This window comes from Mustela erminea, chromosome 1, assembly GCF_009829155.1.
Source record: "Mustela erminea isolate mMusErm1 chromosome 1, mMusErm1.Pri, whole genome shotgun sequence".
NCBI classification, from domain to species: domain Eukaryota; kingdom Metazoa; phylum Chordata; class Mammalia; order Carnivora; family Mustelidae; genus Mustela; species Mustela erminea.
This window is the reverse complement of record NC_045614.1, coordinates 18880793-18898959: the sequence shown is the minus strand read 5'-3', so window position 1 is coordinate 18898959 and position 18167 is coordinate 18880793. Positions and strand designations below refer to the sequence as shown.

Below are 18167 nucleotides of genomic sequence, written 5' to 3'. Positions count from 1 at the left end.
TCCGACCTGTGGCTTCTCGGCCCCGCGGCTCGAAGCCGTGTAGTTTTATTTGGGGTGGGGGCAGCATGGGTCTGTACACAATAAATAACACGAATATAGGAACTGTGCCCTAATCGCGGTTGGAGGCGGGGATAGGGCAAGACACTGGACAGGTCTTTGACCTGCATCTGGACAGGGAGACCACAGGTCCCCTGACCTGGGGCGGCGGGTGGCCTGGGGCTGCGGGCTTCGGCGACACTCCCCTCAGAGCTCCACGCGCGCGTCACGGTACGCCCGGTCCAGAGCCCACTCTGGCTGGGAGTCGGTGCCGCCTTCTTGGGCCAGGCGCGCCATCTCCTGCTGAAATAGTGCCTGCCGTGCCCTGCTGGGGTCCACGTTGATCCAGTTGTTGGCGATCCACTTAGTGCCACTTGTGACCAGGCAGCCCCCGTGCAGTGAGTAGTCATCCACGTCGCCCACCCAACCTAGAAGAGGAGGATGGTGTGACCGAGAGAGGTAACCAGAGGGGGCTCTAGGCGGCGCTGACCTGAGCATGATCTCACACAGGCGAAGGGCACGGCCAGGGTGGCCCATCGGTGGGCCCACCCCACATCAGTAGCAAAATCTGGCCCCACGGCCTCCTTTGGGGCTCAGCATCTCTCTCCAACTAATGCACTACCACCACCACTGGTCTTCTGAAACCAGCTTTCTTGCTGCCAGACTGTCCACAGCCCAGGCTGGTGATAGATGTGTCCCCAGCCCCAGTGAGCTGGAAGGCTGGAGCCTCAGGGAATCAGTCACAGGGGTCACGATAACCCAGGAGGCTACACAGGTGCTGGCCACTGGAGTCACTGAGGAGGACCTTTGGGATGCACCAGGGGCAGAAATACATGCATAAGAGTGCCGAAAGCATCCCACCGGGGTGGCCTTCTGGGCTAGATAAAGGGAAGCTTCCCTCAAGGCACTCTTGGCCTGGTCACAGGCCCTCACCTTGTCCATCAGGCAGGTAATTGTACCAGAAGACTGCTGTACCCTGCCGGGGCTTGACACGCAGATTCCCCTTGTCACAGTGCCTCCGAGTGTCACGGAGATCTACATCATCCTGAATCAGACTCTGTGGGCAGCAGGATGGTGGGGTTTTCAAACTGCCCCCACTGTGTGGCCAAGCAGCCAAAAGCAGCCAAAGGGAAACCAGTCAGAATTGCCCAGGGGATCCCTTGGGCCCGTCATCCCAGCTCTGGAGGGGTATATACTAGGATTGCCCAAGGCCCTGCCATCCCACCAGAGTTAACAGCCTGGTTGGCCCTTACCATTTCATCGTAGGTTCTGTTGTCTGCCACAGGGAAGACAGTCTCGCCCCCACCGGTGACGTTGTTCAAATAAAACAGCACTGTCATGTAGCTGTAAGGCAGGGGGCCCACTGAGCAGCTGTGGACACTCCCATAGGCTTACCTGTGGGGAGGATAAGCTGCCCAGATTCCCAAGGGCCAGATGGGGGCAGGCTGAGATCAGTGACAACACTGCAGATCAGTGCCAAGATGTCCCTAGCCTGTCCTTCCTCCCACAAACCCAGTCTCTTTCTGTGTGTCACAGTGTTTTGTGCGACCAAGATCACAGGTGTGCTTAGCTAAATTATTGGGAAAGGTAGGCTAGCAGGAGCAGCACAGCCCTGCAGAGGGCTGGCCGGGAGTAGAAGGCGCTAACCCAGAGCAGTCACATGAAGAGAAGATGCCTGCCTCCCTGCCCAAGCAGGGGAGGGGGACACAGCTTCAAAGGGAGAAGCTGAGGCCTCCAGCTGTGGGGGAGAATCAAGGTCCAGGGGAGGGGACGCCTAAAAAACTGGAGACCCAGTCTTGCCCCTTGCCTCAGCACTCTGGGGACAAGTCTCAGTGTCTGTGGGCACCTTAGTTTGGCCACTAAGACAAGATGGCCACCCTTCCTGCCACTTGGTGAAGAAACTAGGGGGAGAGATGGGGTATCCTCAACCAGGATGGCCCAATGCCCTCCTGGACGCACACAGGGGACATCCCGTTAGGACAGGGCTGTATTTATGTCATGGGAATGCCTGGCCTAGTAGTGGAAGGTCACCCCAGATGGGAAGTACTTGCCGGCAGGAGGTCTCGAAGGGTACAGACTCATTGGCTATGAGCTTGGTATGGGAGCAGATGGTCTCCGGGTACACAGGCCCGCTGTCCACATGGGCATGGTAGTGGCCTCCCTCGCCATACCGCACGACCTGCAGTGGCTCGCTGAGCTCCACGATTTCAGGTGACAGGCGGGTGAGGCGTAGCACCCTGGTGGGCAGCAGGCATTCAGCTGGGCAGTCCCATGCAAGGTGGCACCCTGAAGAAGCCAGACCCCGGACCTGCCACAAGCTGTGCCCCTGCCCACCTCCCCTGGTAACCCCGAGTCCCCCGCCCACCCCCGCCACACCCCGCCGATGGGCCCTGTAGGAGCAGGAAGGGGTTACTCAGGAGCCCTTCTCCTGGGATGCCAGAGACCACGCTGGGTGGGGAAGATGAGATTTCCACTAAATTGGGAGCGGGGATCACTCCCTGCAGGAAGGAGGTTGCTTATCTAAAACCCCTGGCTGCTCAGCGGCAGGGGGTCCTGTGGACAGAGATAAGAAGTCATTTCTCTAACTAGCAAAAAACGAACATTCCAGTCTATTCCTAATCCCAAATGTGTGTTGCTGGCCCACAACAACGGTTAATTTGCCTTTGTTAATTGCCTGTCTTTTAAAGGGTTCTAATCCTGGTCTAACAAGTAGAACTTAATCCTGAGTTAGCTAACCAAGCCTGTCCTCTCGGCCCCAGCCAGGAACTTCTGTGAGGGCCCCACAGGCCTGCTCCCTCCCATGTGCTCACCTCTGGCGGATCGCGCGCATGACGTGGTGGGCACCTTCACCCTGGTAAAGCCACGTGTGGTGGCTGTTCCGCACCAGCTCGCTGGATGCTGCCTTGTGGCCCTTCATGTACTTGTGGAAGTCCCGAAGGTCCATGTTGGAGAACTCCTGCAGGCTCAGCACTCCTGCGCAGGGCACCCATCGTCAGTGCCCCCCAAGCCCATGTGAGGAGCCCACAGTAGCAGGCTGCACCAGCCTCGATCCCCCTGGGGGCGGGGCCCTCGGCCACTGGGGGCTCACGCGCACCTGTCCCCCACCCTGGACTCTTGGGTCAGATGAACCTGGCTTCTGTCACATCAGGTCCTCCAGAAAGACCCAGGGAAGTTCACTTCCTCAGTTTAAACCCAGATTTGGCCCCGCAAAGGAAGAAGCTCAACCCCTACAAGATTGGCCAGAGCTGGGTGGCCAAAGGAAGCTTGAACCATATGGCCAGGACCCCCCCAAGAACTGCCCCTGGCCCCCCAGCCTGGCTCTAAAGCATGTACTGGCTACCCTCTGGTCCCATAGAGGGTGAAGAAAGTAGTCAGTGCTGGGTTCTGTCCAGAGCCTTCCATGCTATCGGGTTTCATTCAGGGCTAGTGCCCTGGAGCTCCCTTATGACCTCAGGTCCCATCCTGAGTGGAATATATCTATCTACCTCGCCAGTCCTGCCTGCTGGGCTAGCAGTCTCCCTCAACAAAGAAAGCCGGGCCATTCTCCTAGACAAGAATGCTCCCTCCTGTTTCTGCCCAACCCACAAAGCAGGAGCTCCACTGGAAGCTGGTGTTCTGGAAGAGTAGCTCGTGTCCATCTATTGACTTAAGGGTGAAACCTTTCTTTCTTTCTTTTTCTATCTTTTCTTTTCCTTTTTAAGTAGGCTTCATGCCCAGCGTGGAGCCCAGCATGGGGCTTGAGCTCATGACCCTGAGATCAAGACCTGAGCTGAGTACCTTCCCCATCTCACCCAGAACTTGGGCATGTGAGTGATGACTACACCTTAGTAACATCTAGGAGTTATTACCCAAGGGGGGTGGGGTCCTTGCACGACAGCTCCCCTACCCCAACCACCCCCAGCAGTTAGAATGACTCTAGGTGAGCAAGAGGAAGGCAAGCAAGATCTTAGTTAGACCAGAGACTGTGTCTTCTGGGGAAGACCCTGTGCCTGGCTGGAGAGAAGTAGATGGAGCAGGGAGAATGGCCAAGTTCAAGCTGGCCTCACCAGATCTATGCTCCTGCTGAACCTACACTGGCCTCTGCCAGCCAGCAACTCCCCTCCTGGACCCCACACTCTGCCTGTTAAGGTCAAAAGGGCCTCCAAGCACTGTCCCCTAGACTGTCACCAAGGCATATGGGAGGACCCAGCCTACTGCCCAGGAGTGAGGGCAAGGTAGCATCCTCGCCTCCCCATCAATGGCTCCTCTAGAAGCTGGGTGTACGGCGGGCAGGAGGCTCACAGGGACAGACTGTGGCGAGGTATGAGCTCACCATCACCATCAGGGTCAGCCTTGATCGCAGAGTACATCTCCTGAATGTTCTCTGGAGTCATCCACCGTCCATTTCCCAGACGAGTCTGGGCCAGGACCTAAAGCACAAGATGGTCCCTCAGTGGAGTGGCCGCAACGATGGAGAGCCACCAGAGCATAGACAGTCGCCCAGTTCTTGCTGTAAGGGCTAAGGGTGCTGGTGATGGGGTAATGGTTGAGGACACAGGGCAGAGCCTGAGGTCCCTGAGCTGAAGGGAGGGTAGGCAGAGAGGCCCACAGGCATCTCGGGAGGTGGCCAGGAAGATAGTAAGAGATCTGTGGGCCATCGGCATTCCTGGCCCTGTTGGGACTGTGGCCTTCATGGCCAGCACTGTCAGCTGGTTGGAGGCAGAGTGAAGCACAGGACTGTGACCCACTCAGATACTCCAGGTCAGAAAGGGGAGGCCAAGGCCTGGGTGCAAACAGGGAACAGGCACCAAGGGGAGGCCTGGCCAGGGCATGATCACCAGGCTTGTCCAGAAGACCAGGCTCAGTGGGGCGAGAGACCCTCTGTATAGGCGAGGGACCCTCCACCTTGCCAAGACCTCTGACAGAAGCCTGGTGTGAGAGGCATATAAAAGAGACGCAGACTCCTGGCTACCCTCAGACCTGCCACCCCCTCCACCATGAGTTCTGTGGGTCCCCAGCCACGTCAGCAAGGAATCCAGACCACAGATGGCAATATCACCCAGGAACTGTGGTAATAAATGTCATCACCCACAGGGGGATCCTCCTGCCACCTTCTGGGGTTCCCGAGGCAGCAAGGAGCTCTCCAGGGAAGGAGAAGGGGGTGGGGCTGGAACTGGGCAGGCCACCGGAAAGACAATTCTAGGCACTCCCACCCTGGGCCTACTCCAGGCCGCAGGATCCCAACCTCACGGAGCTGCAGGCGACCATCGTGGTTCTGGTCCAGCAGCCGGAAGAGGTCCAGCTGGCTGACCTGCATCGTGCCCATTGCCTCCTCGTATTCTTCAGTGGGCAGAATCTGGCTGCGCTGTAGCCCCTTCATCTGGGCCAGGTGGATGATGAGCCGACACTCCTCATCACTCAGGAAGCCAGGGATCTCTGCCAGAAGAGGAGGTGGGGGAGGCCACGGACTGAGCCAGGCCACTGGTGCAACCGGTGCCTTCCTCTTTGCAGTTCCTGCGGGACTCCTGTGCCCCGGCACTCCCCGGGTCAGGACTTCACACGCGGCTTTACCTCTGCTCTGCACTCTGACCCCAGAACTGAGTTGTCCTGCAAAGGTTGGCTAGCACTCGGAATGTGGGGCTTTTCTCTTTGATGCTGACAGCAACCATTTCCTGGGGAGCCCTGGGAAGTTTGCTAGAGCTAAGCTGAGCAGGGGCTCCCCCCACCTCGGAGTGGGACTGAAGGCAAGAGGGCTGACCGCCACTTCTGATTGGGTACCTACTTTGAAATGGGGTGATGGTGACTGGATTTTGCTTTCATTTTTGCTTTTCAGCATGGATCAAATAAAAACCAAGTGTAAAACATTCATTGCTGTAGGTCAGTCCTTGCCGTCCACTCTCCTGCACAAGTGGGCGCTGACCATCTGTCCAGGGCTGAGTTGCCCCGTGCTGGCATGTCCGTCAGTGGGTGTCTCTTAGGGTTTTGGCTCTGAGAAGATGCCCCAGGTGTCCTTTGCTTTGGGAATAAGCATACACTGAACATCATGCCTTTAAGTCCAAGTACAGGCTAGGCGGGCTTGGGGCTCAGCTCCGGGGGCTGGATGCCCCCACGCCAGCTCTACAAGCAGTTTGGTCACGCTGGAAAGTGAGTCTCGCACCTGGGAAGCCCACATCCCAGTGGTCCCGGGCACTCATAGACCGGAGCATGGGCCCTGCTTCCTCTCCTCGTTCCCAGGAGAGAGGACTTCCTTAGATGGGGACCAAGAGGCCCACAGAGGAACAGACTGGAGGCAAGGCCCTGTGGCCACAGTGAGCCCTCAGAGCTGCAGAGCGGTCTACCACCTCTCAGGGTCATACTCCCAGCATTAAGTTCCAGGCATTGCCATGAGGAAGGAAAACAGCTGCTCAGAGCCAGGCCTGGAAGGGTTTTTAGTGGTATCATAGCAGATCATACTTAGGTGGCATGGATTCTGCATCCTGTCCTAAGCATGTCATCAACTCCTGAATCCCTACACTCACCCTAGAAAGCTGGGCCCCTTCAATTTGCCTTTCCTGTCCCTGACACCCTGCAGGCACAGAGATGTGAGAGACTTGCCAGGGACCTTCCAGGCTGTCATACTCCAGAGTCCATGCTCAAGACCACATTCAGCTTCCCTGGATAGATGACCCAGATGCAATGACAAAGAGGGCAGGATAAAGGCCCCCACCCAGGCCGGCTTGACCTCCCAGCCCAGCAAACCCAAAAAGGGTGTGAGCCATCCACTACGGGGTGCGGGGGCGGGCGGGGGGTGGGGTACACGCAGCTCTGGACAATGGGTTAGACCAAACTGCTAATCAACAGTCACCTCCAGGTAGCTTAAAAAATAAGTAAACAAACAAGAAAAGTAAACCAGAAAAAGAAAAAACACAGGCCCAGGTTTCTTCAGTTTATTAAGCGCTGGTAATCCGCAGGCCCCAAGATGCCGCCAAACTCTACAGTCCCCTGCGGTGTGCTAATCAGATGCAAATGGCCCAGGCCAGCACACTGGGGCCTAACCAGATGGGTCCCAGCACCAGGGACCTGCACAAACACCAGTTCCTGGGGTGTGGGGACAGACCTATAAAGGTCTCAGCCTCAGCCCATTAAGACCAAGGCAGACAAAGCGGGTGATGGATCAAGGGCTGTGGCTGTTAGTGGCCCTGGTGGTGCTCTGGGCTGATAGTGGAGCAGGGGCTCCCCGGGGCCCCACACGGTGCATGCCCATTCCCCAAGCCATGGCCCTGTGCCACGACATTGGCTACACAGAGATGCGGCTGCCCAACTTGTTGGACCATGACACGGTGGCCGAGGCTCTCCAGCAGTCGGTCAGCTGGCTGCCCCTGCTGGCCAGGGAGTGCCACCCGGATGCCCGCCTCTTCCTCTGCTCCCTTTTTGCCCCTGTGTGCCTCGACAGGTAGGGCAGGGACTCCTAGGTGGGGCAGGGGGAGGGGCGCTTTCCTCTGCCAGGGCCTGTTCACTAACCATTGCAACGTACCTCTCAAGGCTGGGTGGCGACAGGGGTGGGGAGGAAAATGAAGGATTGTCTTGTCAGGGTGTTCCTGGTTCAGGGGAACAGGTGCCCATGGAACAGAGGAGACATAGGCAGACCATCAATGGTTGGCACCCTTGGCATCAAGGGCTCTTGAATGTCAAGGTATGGCAAATGGGTAGGATGCTTTGGGTTGGGAGGGCTGGAACCCCTCTCCAGAGGGGTGTGGAAACTGTCTGCCCAAGGAATCCTGGCAAAAGGTGGAGCTCATCTGAGGGCCTTTTCTCCCAGACCAGAGATCGCAAACCTGATTCCCCAGCCTAACCTACCTGGTGAACAACAGCGCCTTTGGTCCCTCCTCTGGGGGACATTCCCAGAGCCTCAGGGTGACCATGCCAGTGGCACCAAGAAGGGGCTCTTTCAGAATCCAATGATTGGGCCTCTGCTCTTTACGAGCCCCAGCCCTGGCCAGACACTGCAGTCTCCCACATGCCTTTCAGGACAAGAGGGAGGGCTCTGCTTTCTCCCTCCAAGATGGGGAGTTAAGGCCCAGAGGGCAGGGCCCTTCGCATATGCCCTTCTCCAGGGCACTGGATGTCTGTCCCAGCTGGAGGGGGAGGTGCGCTGGAAAGCAGCCCTGGCCACACAGAACGGTGGGGGCTGTAAGACCGAAGGCCGGTGGGGGAGGGGGGGAAGGACGACGACATGCGGGGGCAGAGAGCTGTTGCTAGGTGACCAGGTGTCGTTGCCCAGCAACCGCGAAGTCCCTGGCTGTGCCTGAGTGGGGGGGGGGGGATAGAGAGGAGGGGGGGGCTAGCCTGGACTCCAGGAAACCCGGTCCTGACCGCCCCGTCGCCCCGATCCTTCCATCCTTCCCACCTCCGCAGGGTCATCTACCCGTGTCGCAGCCTGTGTGAGGCCGTGCAGGCCAGCTGTGCGCCCATCATGGCCTGCTACGGCTACCCCTGGCCGGCCATCCTGCACTGCGGCCGCTTCCCCGCCAGCCACGGCCTCTGCGTCGCGGCTGTCTCCAACGGCTCCCGCCTGGGCCGCCCACGTGAGTCCCCCCACGGCTCCCAGGCCCGGCCCACGGGCAGCGCCTTACCCTCCCAAGCCACTGCCCGCAGAGCCAGAGGTACACGGGTCTCTCTGGTAGGGGAGACAAGGGACCAGCCACAGCAACGGGTCTCAGAAAGGGTGAAGAAGGAGGGGCCAGCGGGAGGCCCACCCCCCCACCCCCACCTCGTTGCCGGCCCTTCCCCCACTTGCTCCAGACGGAGCCTCACTCGGCCCCTCCCCCCAGTGCCTCGCGCCAGCTGCAGGGACTGTGAGTTGCAGGACGCCCGCTCGTCCAACGAGGTCCTGGATGCGCTCTGTGCCAGCGACTTTGGTGAGCCCCTAGCGTCCAGCACCCCTTACACCCACCTCACAAGTGCCTCCATCCCAGCTCCCAGATCGGTGTAAGACAAATGAAAGAGAGGACACTCAAATGCTCTACCTGGTTAGAGCTACAAGATAAAGGCCTTTAACAAGTGTGGCATCGCTAAAACAACACACTGAACCTGCCTAGGAGGGTGGCAGCCAGGGCTTCAGGTCTTCCCCAGGACCCTGATTCAGAGTAGAGCATCCAAGAGGGTGTGGTTCACCAGGTGGAGGGGATGGGGGGGCGGGTACTCCCAGAGGCCCTGCGCCTCACCCCACTCCTCTGATCCCATGCAGCAGTGAAGGTTAGGCTCTCCCGATGCAACGGGTCGTCCTCTGGTCTCTCACACTGCCACCTGGACTCCCGGCTGGAGGTGCTGAAGGCGGGCCCACTGCCTGCCTCGGAACTGGCCCCTACTCTGCGTCGCTGGCTGCAGCTGGATGCCACGTGCGTGCACAACCTCTTGCGAGGAAGGCTCGCTGGCACCTACGTGCTAGGTGGGGAGGTGCAGGGCCCTCGGCTGCTGGTAACCACGGCCTATGTTTGGAGCCAAGGCCACCGACATCTGCAGCTGGCCGTGCGTAGGTGGCACCATCACCAGTGCCCACGGTAGGGATTCCTACAGGCAGGGAGAGCCAGCCACACAAAACCCGCGCTGCCCTGGACACACCTAAAACCCTCTCTGCTGCCCATCATGGACACTTGCAGACCAGAGTCCCGAGAAGTCCCGTGAAGGACCCAAGCAGGGCAGAAGCCCACTGCTGTGGCCACAGCTAAGGGACCCCTTCCTGGACTACAGCGCTCTGCCCAGACACGAAGGAGGCTGTCTCCCCTAGCAGGGGAGTGTTTGCTGGTAGGCAAGACAATCTTTCTGTCCTTCTGTCCTTCCCAGGCCTGGGATGACAGCCTGGCTAATGCCTACAAGCCGGAGCAGCCCAGGCTGCCTCAGGGCAGGTGCAAAGCCTTGGGCTAAGCGCCTCCCAGGCAGGATGCTGCCTGTCAATCCCCACATAGACTTGGTTTTATCTGCCTGACCTTTACTGAGCCCATGGTCCCACCAAGCTGCAGGCCCGTGAGAGAGCACAGGGGGTGGGGAGAAGTCCATGCCGGAAACTGCCTTCAGCTGCTTACCAACCTGAACTCTCTCTCTCTCTCTCTCTCACACACACACACACACACACACACACACACACACACACGAGCAGAGTTTTCCCCCTATTTCTGGGCCTCCAGTGTTTGTCATCCTAAGTAACTGCCTAATTGTTTTCTTGAGCTGACTTGGAAATCCTACGATAAAGCAGTCATGGTTTTAAGATAAAACTGTTTTGTGTACTGTTGTCAGTTATTCGTCTACCTTAAGTAGTTAGGAAAATGGGCTAAAAATCTTGTTGGCCTTCGGGAGGTGACCCCTGCTGTTCTTGAAGGGAATGCCAAATAAGGGGGCACCTGCCAGGGTGGTGGGAGGTCACTCTGAGCAAACAGACAGGTGCTGGTCCGGCTGAGTGCCCAGTAAATCTCGCCAGGCAGCCAGTCATGACCGGCAGCAGACAGACTCCGGCTGCTGACTACTGAGCCTGCACAAATCAGGCCTCTCTCACATGCAGCTCGCCTTTAGGGGTAGAGGTACGAATGACAAATAAATACGGAGACTGTCCCCAGGGTTACTAAGCGCCAAGAAGAAAACCAGGCAATCTGATGCAATGGTATCTGGGAACCTCTTAAGACCAGTCTGAGGTCAGGAGAGGTCTCCGAGGAGGGAATGTGTGCGCACAGGCCCAGTGGACCAGAAGGCACCCTCTGTGGGATGGCCAGGTCTGAGCCTTCTGGTGGAGGGCACAGCACATGTAAGGTCCCAGGGCAAAATGAGCTTGGGGACAGCAGGGAGTGAGGAAGGAGCAGCAGGAGAGGAAGGCACCACCAAATGACACTTAGAGGTGAAGTGGGAAACTTGGAGACTTTTAAGAAAGTGGGCGGTAAGACTAATCTGTTGTTTAGACACAGAATGGGGGTGAGGTAAGGTGGAGGGAGAGGTGAGCCACGTGAAAGGTGGCAGTGTCCCCAGAGAGATGACAATGACTCAAAACTGGAACACCTCCCTTCTGAACTGAACAGGTCGAAGTCCTCAGCGGACTTCTGATGGTCCAAATCCTTGTGGAATGCCTACCACACTAGGCACACTTCACAGATATTATGCCAAGAACTCAGAGTGGGGCTTTGGTGGTCTAGGTCCCACTTGCCCCAGGTCTTTAGGGACAAAGGTGGGAAACAGGGAAATGTTTCCCCAAAGGGAGACTGGAGTTTGCATGGGGTCTTCCCCATGAAGTGGTGGGACTCCCTCCCCTGGAGATGGGGGCACTCTGGGGTAGAACCGAATCCCTTTGCCCCGGCTTATATCCTGAACACCCACCTCTCAAGCCCTGGCGCCTTGGGTCCCTGAGGCTGAGGGTGGACAGGTTTGGGACCAAGAGTAGCAAGACAGAGGTGGCAGAGCCCACAGCAGGCCCATCCTCCTTGGTCCCTCCTGCCTTTTTAGGGTGACAGGAGATGACTAAATGGGCAGGCAGAGAAGACAGACACTGTTCCTTCTTGAGATAAGGCTTCCTTTTGGGGTCCATCTAACACCACAGAATTCAGGAACTGCCCCCTTTCCAACATCCTCTCCCCCGTGCTTTCCCTGCCTCACAAGTGGACTTCCTATAATCCCTAATCTCTTCTTCATGTGGCTCACCTCACATGGTGAGGTGGTTTCGTCAAGGAGCAAGTCCCAGGACTTCCTGGGTAAAACCGGGGACAGTGCCTAATACCAGACTCAAAGTCAATGTAAGTGTTGGGAGAAAATGGGGGCCACAGCTGGAGGTTCTTGCTGCAGCCATCCTAACCTGCAGGTACACAGACCCATCCAAAGGCTTAACGAGAAGCAGTTTACCTTGTGCCAGATCTCTCCTGCTTCCTAGACTTTATGGGGCTTGGGTCTCTCATTCTCTGCTCTGTAGGACTTTGATGCAGCAGCTGCATGTTAGGGGCTGAGGGGTCACAGTTATGGGTCATGATTCATTTAACCTAATATACATCTGAATTGTGTGCATACAGGTCCCAAGAAGGCTGAGAACACAACCCCTTCAGGCCTGTCTGTTCACAGCAATGTAGCAGTAAAGGGGTGAGTGTCGCTCCCTTGCCTGGATCACCCTTTCTTGACAGTCACCTGGCTTGATCCCATAGCTCCTAGAGGTTTTGGCTCAAATATCTTTCACAAGGAGGCCTACCTTGGTCACTCTATTAAAAGTGTCAACACCAGTTGAAATTCTGCCTTATTTGTCTGCAATCATTTATCACCAACTGACACGCCATATATATTTGTTTATTGTCTGTCTCCTTATTTGAATGTCAGCTTCAGGTGTGTGTGTGTTGTTAGTTTTTTTTTTGTTTGTTTGGTTTGTTTGTTTGTTTTTCCCTATTTGGTTCAATGCTGTGTTCCCAGCACTTAAAATAGTGCTTGGCACAGATTTCAACCTTATGCAGCAGTAATAATCATAGTAACAATAACCTTTTAGGGCTCCTCCCACAACGGGACCAGCATAACCTATTTCCCCTTACACTGCATGCAGTGTTCTCATAGGTCTCAAAGGTCTCGGCATAATTCTCAGCCAGGGCCCTCTGCCCCAGAGGTAATGGCAGGTGCTCAGACGCTCTGCTTTGGTCCCCAGCCCCCTCCTGAAAGCCTCTAACTCACACCATCCCCCAGCAGGCAGGAACAGCCCCGGGTCTGCAGGTAAGTGTGTCACCAACACTGGATACCCAGGGCCGGGTGCACAAAGCTATCCTGGGCAGGGTCATGAGTCTGGGGAACCCCCACCTTGCTGACACTGGTGGTCTCAAGAACTTCGAGAGTCTTCTCAGCTAGCAGGGTGGCTAGACAGTACAGGCTCTAGAGGCAGGCTGCCTGGGTTCTAACCTTAGCTTTGCTCCTGAGCTAGCTGTATGAGCCTGGCGGACCAACCGCAGTTCTGTGTCTCACTTTCCCACCCGGTAACGTAAGGGTGGGACCCACACCCACCTCATATAGGCGTTGTAAGAATTAACTGAAACGATCTCATAAAGCCTAGCGCAAAACCAGAGCTCAGGAACTGTGAACTTATGATGCTGGTTCCAAATGAGGTCACGCTGGAAGGTTTTGCCTACTTATGGCTGAATACAACCGCATCCTAAGAACCCTCGTCAGACCACAGGGTCCACTTTGGGAGTGAGATTCATCCTCAGAGGCCCTGAGATCAGCTAGGTCCTGGTTAGCAGTCTCTCCCACCCTCCCCCAGTTCTAGAATGTGATAGAATTAATAATGGCAGAAAGTGTCCAAAGATGGTTTCAAATGAAGTGTTTAGACAACGGCCTAAGGGTCGCATTGCCCAGCCCTGTAACGGAAGGATCAGCTGCAGAGTAGGGGTCAGAGAGGGGAGTGTGGAAAGGTCACCCTGTGACCCTATTACAGAGGTGGACGTTGGTACTTCGCTTTGGGAAACCTTTGGGTGATAAAAGCTACTCCGAAGCAGCCATTTTCAAAACAGAAGTCACGTGGCCAAAGCGAGCCTCCGAGCGCCCCCAAACCGCAGCCCCTGGCCCTTCCCAGGAGCGCCCAGCTGACTTACCGAAGAGCAGCGGCTTAAGGCTGAGGGTTCGGATGAAGTGATCCCTGTCGGCGACCAGCTGGACCTTACGCTCGTGCCCCACCTAAGGGAAAGGGGCACTGCGGGCAGCTCGGGCCCCAGGCCGCGCCGCCCGAGGAGGGTACAGGGGCCCGGGCCCCGAGCGCGACGAGTTAGGGGTGGGGGTGTGCGCGGGGCAGACGACGCAGGGAGCAGCGTGGAGGTCGTGGGCTGCGCGCCGGCGGTCACGGGCTCGCAGTGCAGGGCCTGGAACCCGGCGAGACGGGGGTCCTCACCTTGATGCCCTCCAGCCGGGCGAGGGGACCCAGGGTCGGCGCGGGCCCGGGGCCCTGGGCGCGGTGCTGGGGCCCGGGGTCGCTGCTCTCGTCCCCGTTGCTGTAGTGCACGAAGAGCAGCAGCGCCAGCACGTTGCCCAGGTACAGGTGCACGAACACCATCAGCACCAGGAAGTAGGCGCGCGAGCAGATGCCGCGGGGCTTGCACAGCGGCCGGACCGGCGCGTCCTCGCAGTCGCCCAGCCCGGCGGCGGTCCGGGCCCGCTCGTGTCCAGGCGGCGCCCACTGCGGACTCACGGCCTCGGGTCTCGGGGCCGCCGCCGCCGCCGCCATGGCGCCCAGGTCGCGCGCACGCCCAGGGGAGGGGCCGCGGGGATGCCCGCGCCGCGCGGCGCCGTCGCCTGGACAACCGCCGTGGAGCCCGCGCGCGCCGCGGTCTCTAGGAGACGGTGCCTGGGGATGCTGCACCCGCCGGGGCCGCCCGCGCCCGCCCCTGCGCGGCACTCAGTCTCCCTTGCGCCCTGGACCCCGGTCCACGCTGGAGTTTCTCTTCCCGGGGTGGGTTACTGTCCGGAGGAGATGCACGCACCCCCGGGCGGAAGCCGGCCCCTCCCCCACGCGCAATGCCAGGGCACACAAGAGCAGCACCATTAAAGGAAACCCCATTGATATTTTCTCCGTCCCCTAGTTAAGATGTACTTCCTCTTCCTGGAAAAGTATGCCCTGCATTTTCTTGCTCTAGAGAGTGGGGTGACAGCGACGAGGCACTGCCGAAAGATGACTCAATAATGCGGCGGTCTGGGGCCTCCGCGGAGGCCGACTACTGCGCATGTGATCCTGTAGGACCCGCAGCTTTCGGCACTGTCGCTTGCCAGCTTAGACTGCCAAGAATGCCTTGGGAGTTCCGCTCTGCGACCTCACAGGGAGGCCTATAGGAGTCAGGCCTTAGGAAGGAGCGGCTGGATGTCCAAGGTCGCATACGTGCATAGACCGTGGGATCCAGTCTGGAGTGGTCAGAGAGGGCTTCCTGGAGGAGCCCTGGCACCAGGAAGCTCAAACCCCTAACAACCTGCGGAACTCAAAAACGTTTCTTGCCTCAAAGTTGGCACAGGGAAAGAGGGAGAAAGGCACTTTTCTGTGAAAGGGGGACTTTGCTATAATTGAGACACCATTGCCTCAGAGGATACGTGGATAAGACTGAGCGCATTCAGGGTGGTGTGACTGTAGTCGCCTCAGAGGAAAAGAAACTCAAATTATCACCAGGTATGGAGAAGGGAGGACATACCAGCGGCCCAGTGCCAAAGCCTGGGCATTTTCATGCTCCCTGCTGTACTAGGGCTGCGTTATCCTCAGGCAGTGATGCATGGGCCCCAGGGCAGAAGCCAACCCCTTCCTGTGGACAGGCAGACAAGAGCCACACCGCTGAGTCGGTCTCACTAGTGGTTTTCCCCTTACCCTGTTAACAGCCCCTTCTCCAGCCCATTTTCTTCCAGAAAAGTGGAGTCTGCATTTTCTGGTCTCCCCAGAGCGGGCCAGGGGCTCCAAAGGCAGGCCCATCTCCTTCTCTTGGAGATTCTACACACAGGGGCGGATTTCGCCAGTGCCCGAGCCTGTGGGGAGCACGTGGGTGCACCCACTCATCCAGCCGCCCTCAGTGACCATCTTGTCAATCTCCTTGGGATACTACAGAGAAACACTGCCCAAACAAAGGAGACATTCTGGACATGTCTAGTGGGGAGGAAGAGGGGGAGGTGATAATGGGAATCGTTAGGGTTCAGCCGAAGTCGGGATGTTGACCAACCGGCACCAGCCGTCCAGTATTCTGCTTCAGATCGAGTGGGAAGCCACACGTCTGCAGGTAACCAGGTGAGCTTGGACTCCCTGTGCATGGAAGTGAATTCTGAAATGAATTCTGAAGCCCCTGCTCCCTGAAATGAATTCTGAAGCACATACATACATATATACATTCATACATACATAGAATGGCCACAAAAGAAATGTTTTGGATTCAAATGGAAAAAAGTCCTATTACCAACTTAGCAGTGTCCAGCTTTCCTGCAGCTTGTCTTTAAGCCACTCTAGTTAGGTCCGAAGTCTCTCAACATCCAAGTACACAGCACAACCGGAGCAAGTACATTTCCCCCAAATCATATTGTTCTCCTAATTTTTTCCCCTATTCTTCTTCTTTTTTAATCTCCTAAATTCTTTTTTTTTTTTTTCATTTTCTTAAAAGATTTGACACAGAGAGAGCATGAGCAGGGTGGAGCAGCAAGGGAAGAAGAAGAACCAGGCACCCCACTGAGCAGAGACCCTGAGGCGGGGCTCGATCCCAGGACCCTGGGATCTTGACCCGAGCTGAAGGCAGACGCTTAACTGACTGAGCCACTAGATGCCCCCCTCATTAGCCTTTTAATGTCTATTATTAGGAGTGACTGGGTGGCTCAGTGGGTTAAAGCTTCTGCCTTCGGCTCAGGTCATGATCCCAGGGTCTTAGGATAGAGCCCCACATCGGGCTCCCTGCTCTTAGGAGAGCCTGCTTCCTCCTCTCTCTGCCTGCCTTTCTGCCTACTGTGACCTCTGTCTGTCAAATAAATAAAATCTTTAAAAAAAATACCTATAATTATATCACCACAAATCCTCATGTTCCTTATTTTTCTAAACCCCTTTCTCTCACATTCCCATCTCCTGTACCCAGGTGACTAATCTCCACTGCCAGGCACAGCTCCTTCTCTCACTCATCACCAGACAACAGAAGGCAAGCCTGCTGGGGCACGTGGGAGGGGGTGTGGAATGCTGTCTAGTTCTGCTCCACCTGCTGTTGGTTGTGGGAATCTCACAACCACATCATAAACTGGAACTTGGCCTTTTAAAACCTATGGCCTTTTTGCTGCCTAAGGGCCATAATGTTTCTCTTTTTTAAATAGGCTCCAAAGTGGGGCTTGAATGCATGACTCTGAGGTCAAGAGTCCCATACTCTACCAACTGAGCCAGCCAGGCACCACATTTTAAAATTTATTATTTTGGGGCGCCTGGGTGGCTCAGTGGGTTAAAGCCTCTGCCTTCAGTTCAGGTCATGATCCCAGGGTCCTGCGAGCAGTGCATCCGGCTCTCTGCTTGGCGGGGAACCTGCTTCCCCCTCTCTCTCTGCCTGCCTCTCTGCCTACTTGTGATCTCTGTCAAATAAAGATCTTAAAAAAAATGTTTTTTAAATTATCATTTTTTTTTAAAAAGTAAGAGCCATAGGCTCACCCTCAGGCTGCCTCACCTCACAGGGCGGGGGAAGGGGGAGTGGAAGTCCCACCTTAATTGTTAATGCAGTCACATCTGGGCTTTGTGCTGTGTTCTAGCCTCTATTACCAAAACTGGACTAATGGGGGCGACTGGGTGGCTCAATCGTTAAGCATCTGCCTTTGACTCAGGTCATGATCCCGGGGTCCTGGGATAGAGCCCCATATCGGGCTCCTTGCTCAGTGGGGAGCCCGCTTCTCCCTCCCCCTGCTACTCTGCCTGATTATGCTGTCAAATAAGTAAAATTTATTTTTAAAAAATTGGGACTTATTTCCAGGTTTTTTAAAAAAATATTTTATTTATTTACTTGACAGAGAGAGAGAAAGAGAGAGATCACAAGTAGGCAGAGAGGCAGGCAGAGAGAGAGGAGGAAGCAGGCTCCCCACTGAGCAGAGAGCCCGATGTGGGATTCGATCCCAGGACCCTGAGATCATGACCTGAGCCGAAGGCAGCGGCTCAACCCACTGAGCCACCCAGGCGCCCTTAAAGTATTTTTTAACATATTTTATTTATTCGACAGACAGAGATCTCAAGTGGGCAGAGGCAGAGAGAGGATGAAGCAGGCCCCCTGCTGAGCAGAGAGCCCGATGCAGGGCTCGATCCCAGGACCCTGGGATCATGACCCAAGCTGAAGGCAGAGGCTCTAACCCACTGAGCCACCCAGGCGCCCCTTAAGTATATTTTTTAAAGGTTTCATTTATTGGAAAGAGAGAGACCACACACCATGGGGAACAGCAGGCCAAAGGAGAGGGGGAAGCAGGTTCCCCACTAAGCAGAGAGCCCATTGCAGGACGGAATCCCAGGACCCTGGGATCATGACCTGAGCCAAAGGCAGACACTTAACCGACTGAGCCACCCGGGTGCCCTCTCGTTCATTTTTAAGATCCCCAAGGGTATAGTGCCAAGGCCATGGTACCCTGCCCACTGATCTACAACAGTAGCCCTTTAGTCCTGGGATGTTCACTAGTGATGAATTCCATCTGTGTGCCCCATGCTCTGG

At 56.5% G+C, this 18167-nt stretch overlaps 1 protein-coding gene across 1 annotated transcript; it reads right to left on the bottom strand.

Annotated features, from left to right (window-relative positions):
- Positions 1–13: 13 nt before the first annotated feature.
- Positions 14–14212, bottom strand: P4HTM (prolyl 4-hydroxylase, transmembrane). The gene is made up of 9 exons (XM_032319300.1): positions 13880–14212; positions 13587–13668; positions 5261–5451; positions 4349–4445; positions 2847–3009; positions 2088–2273; positions 1290–1380; positions 970–1093; positions 14–464 (listed from the first exon to the last, which is right to left on the bottom strand). Exons 1-9 carry the CDS (start codon positions 14210–14212, stop codon positions 244–246), a joined length of 1488 nt encoding a protein of 495 aa, XP_032175191.1. The 3' UTR covers positions 14–243.
- Positions 14213–18167: the final 3955 nt, after the last annotated feature.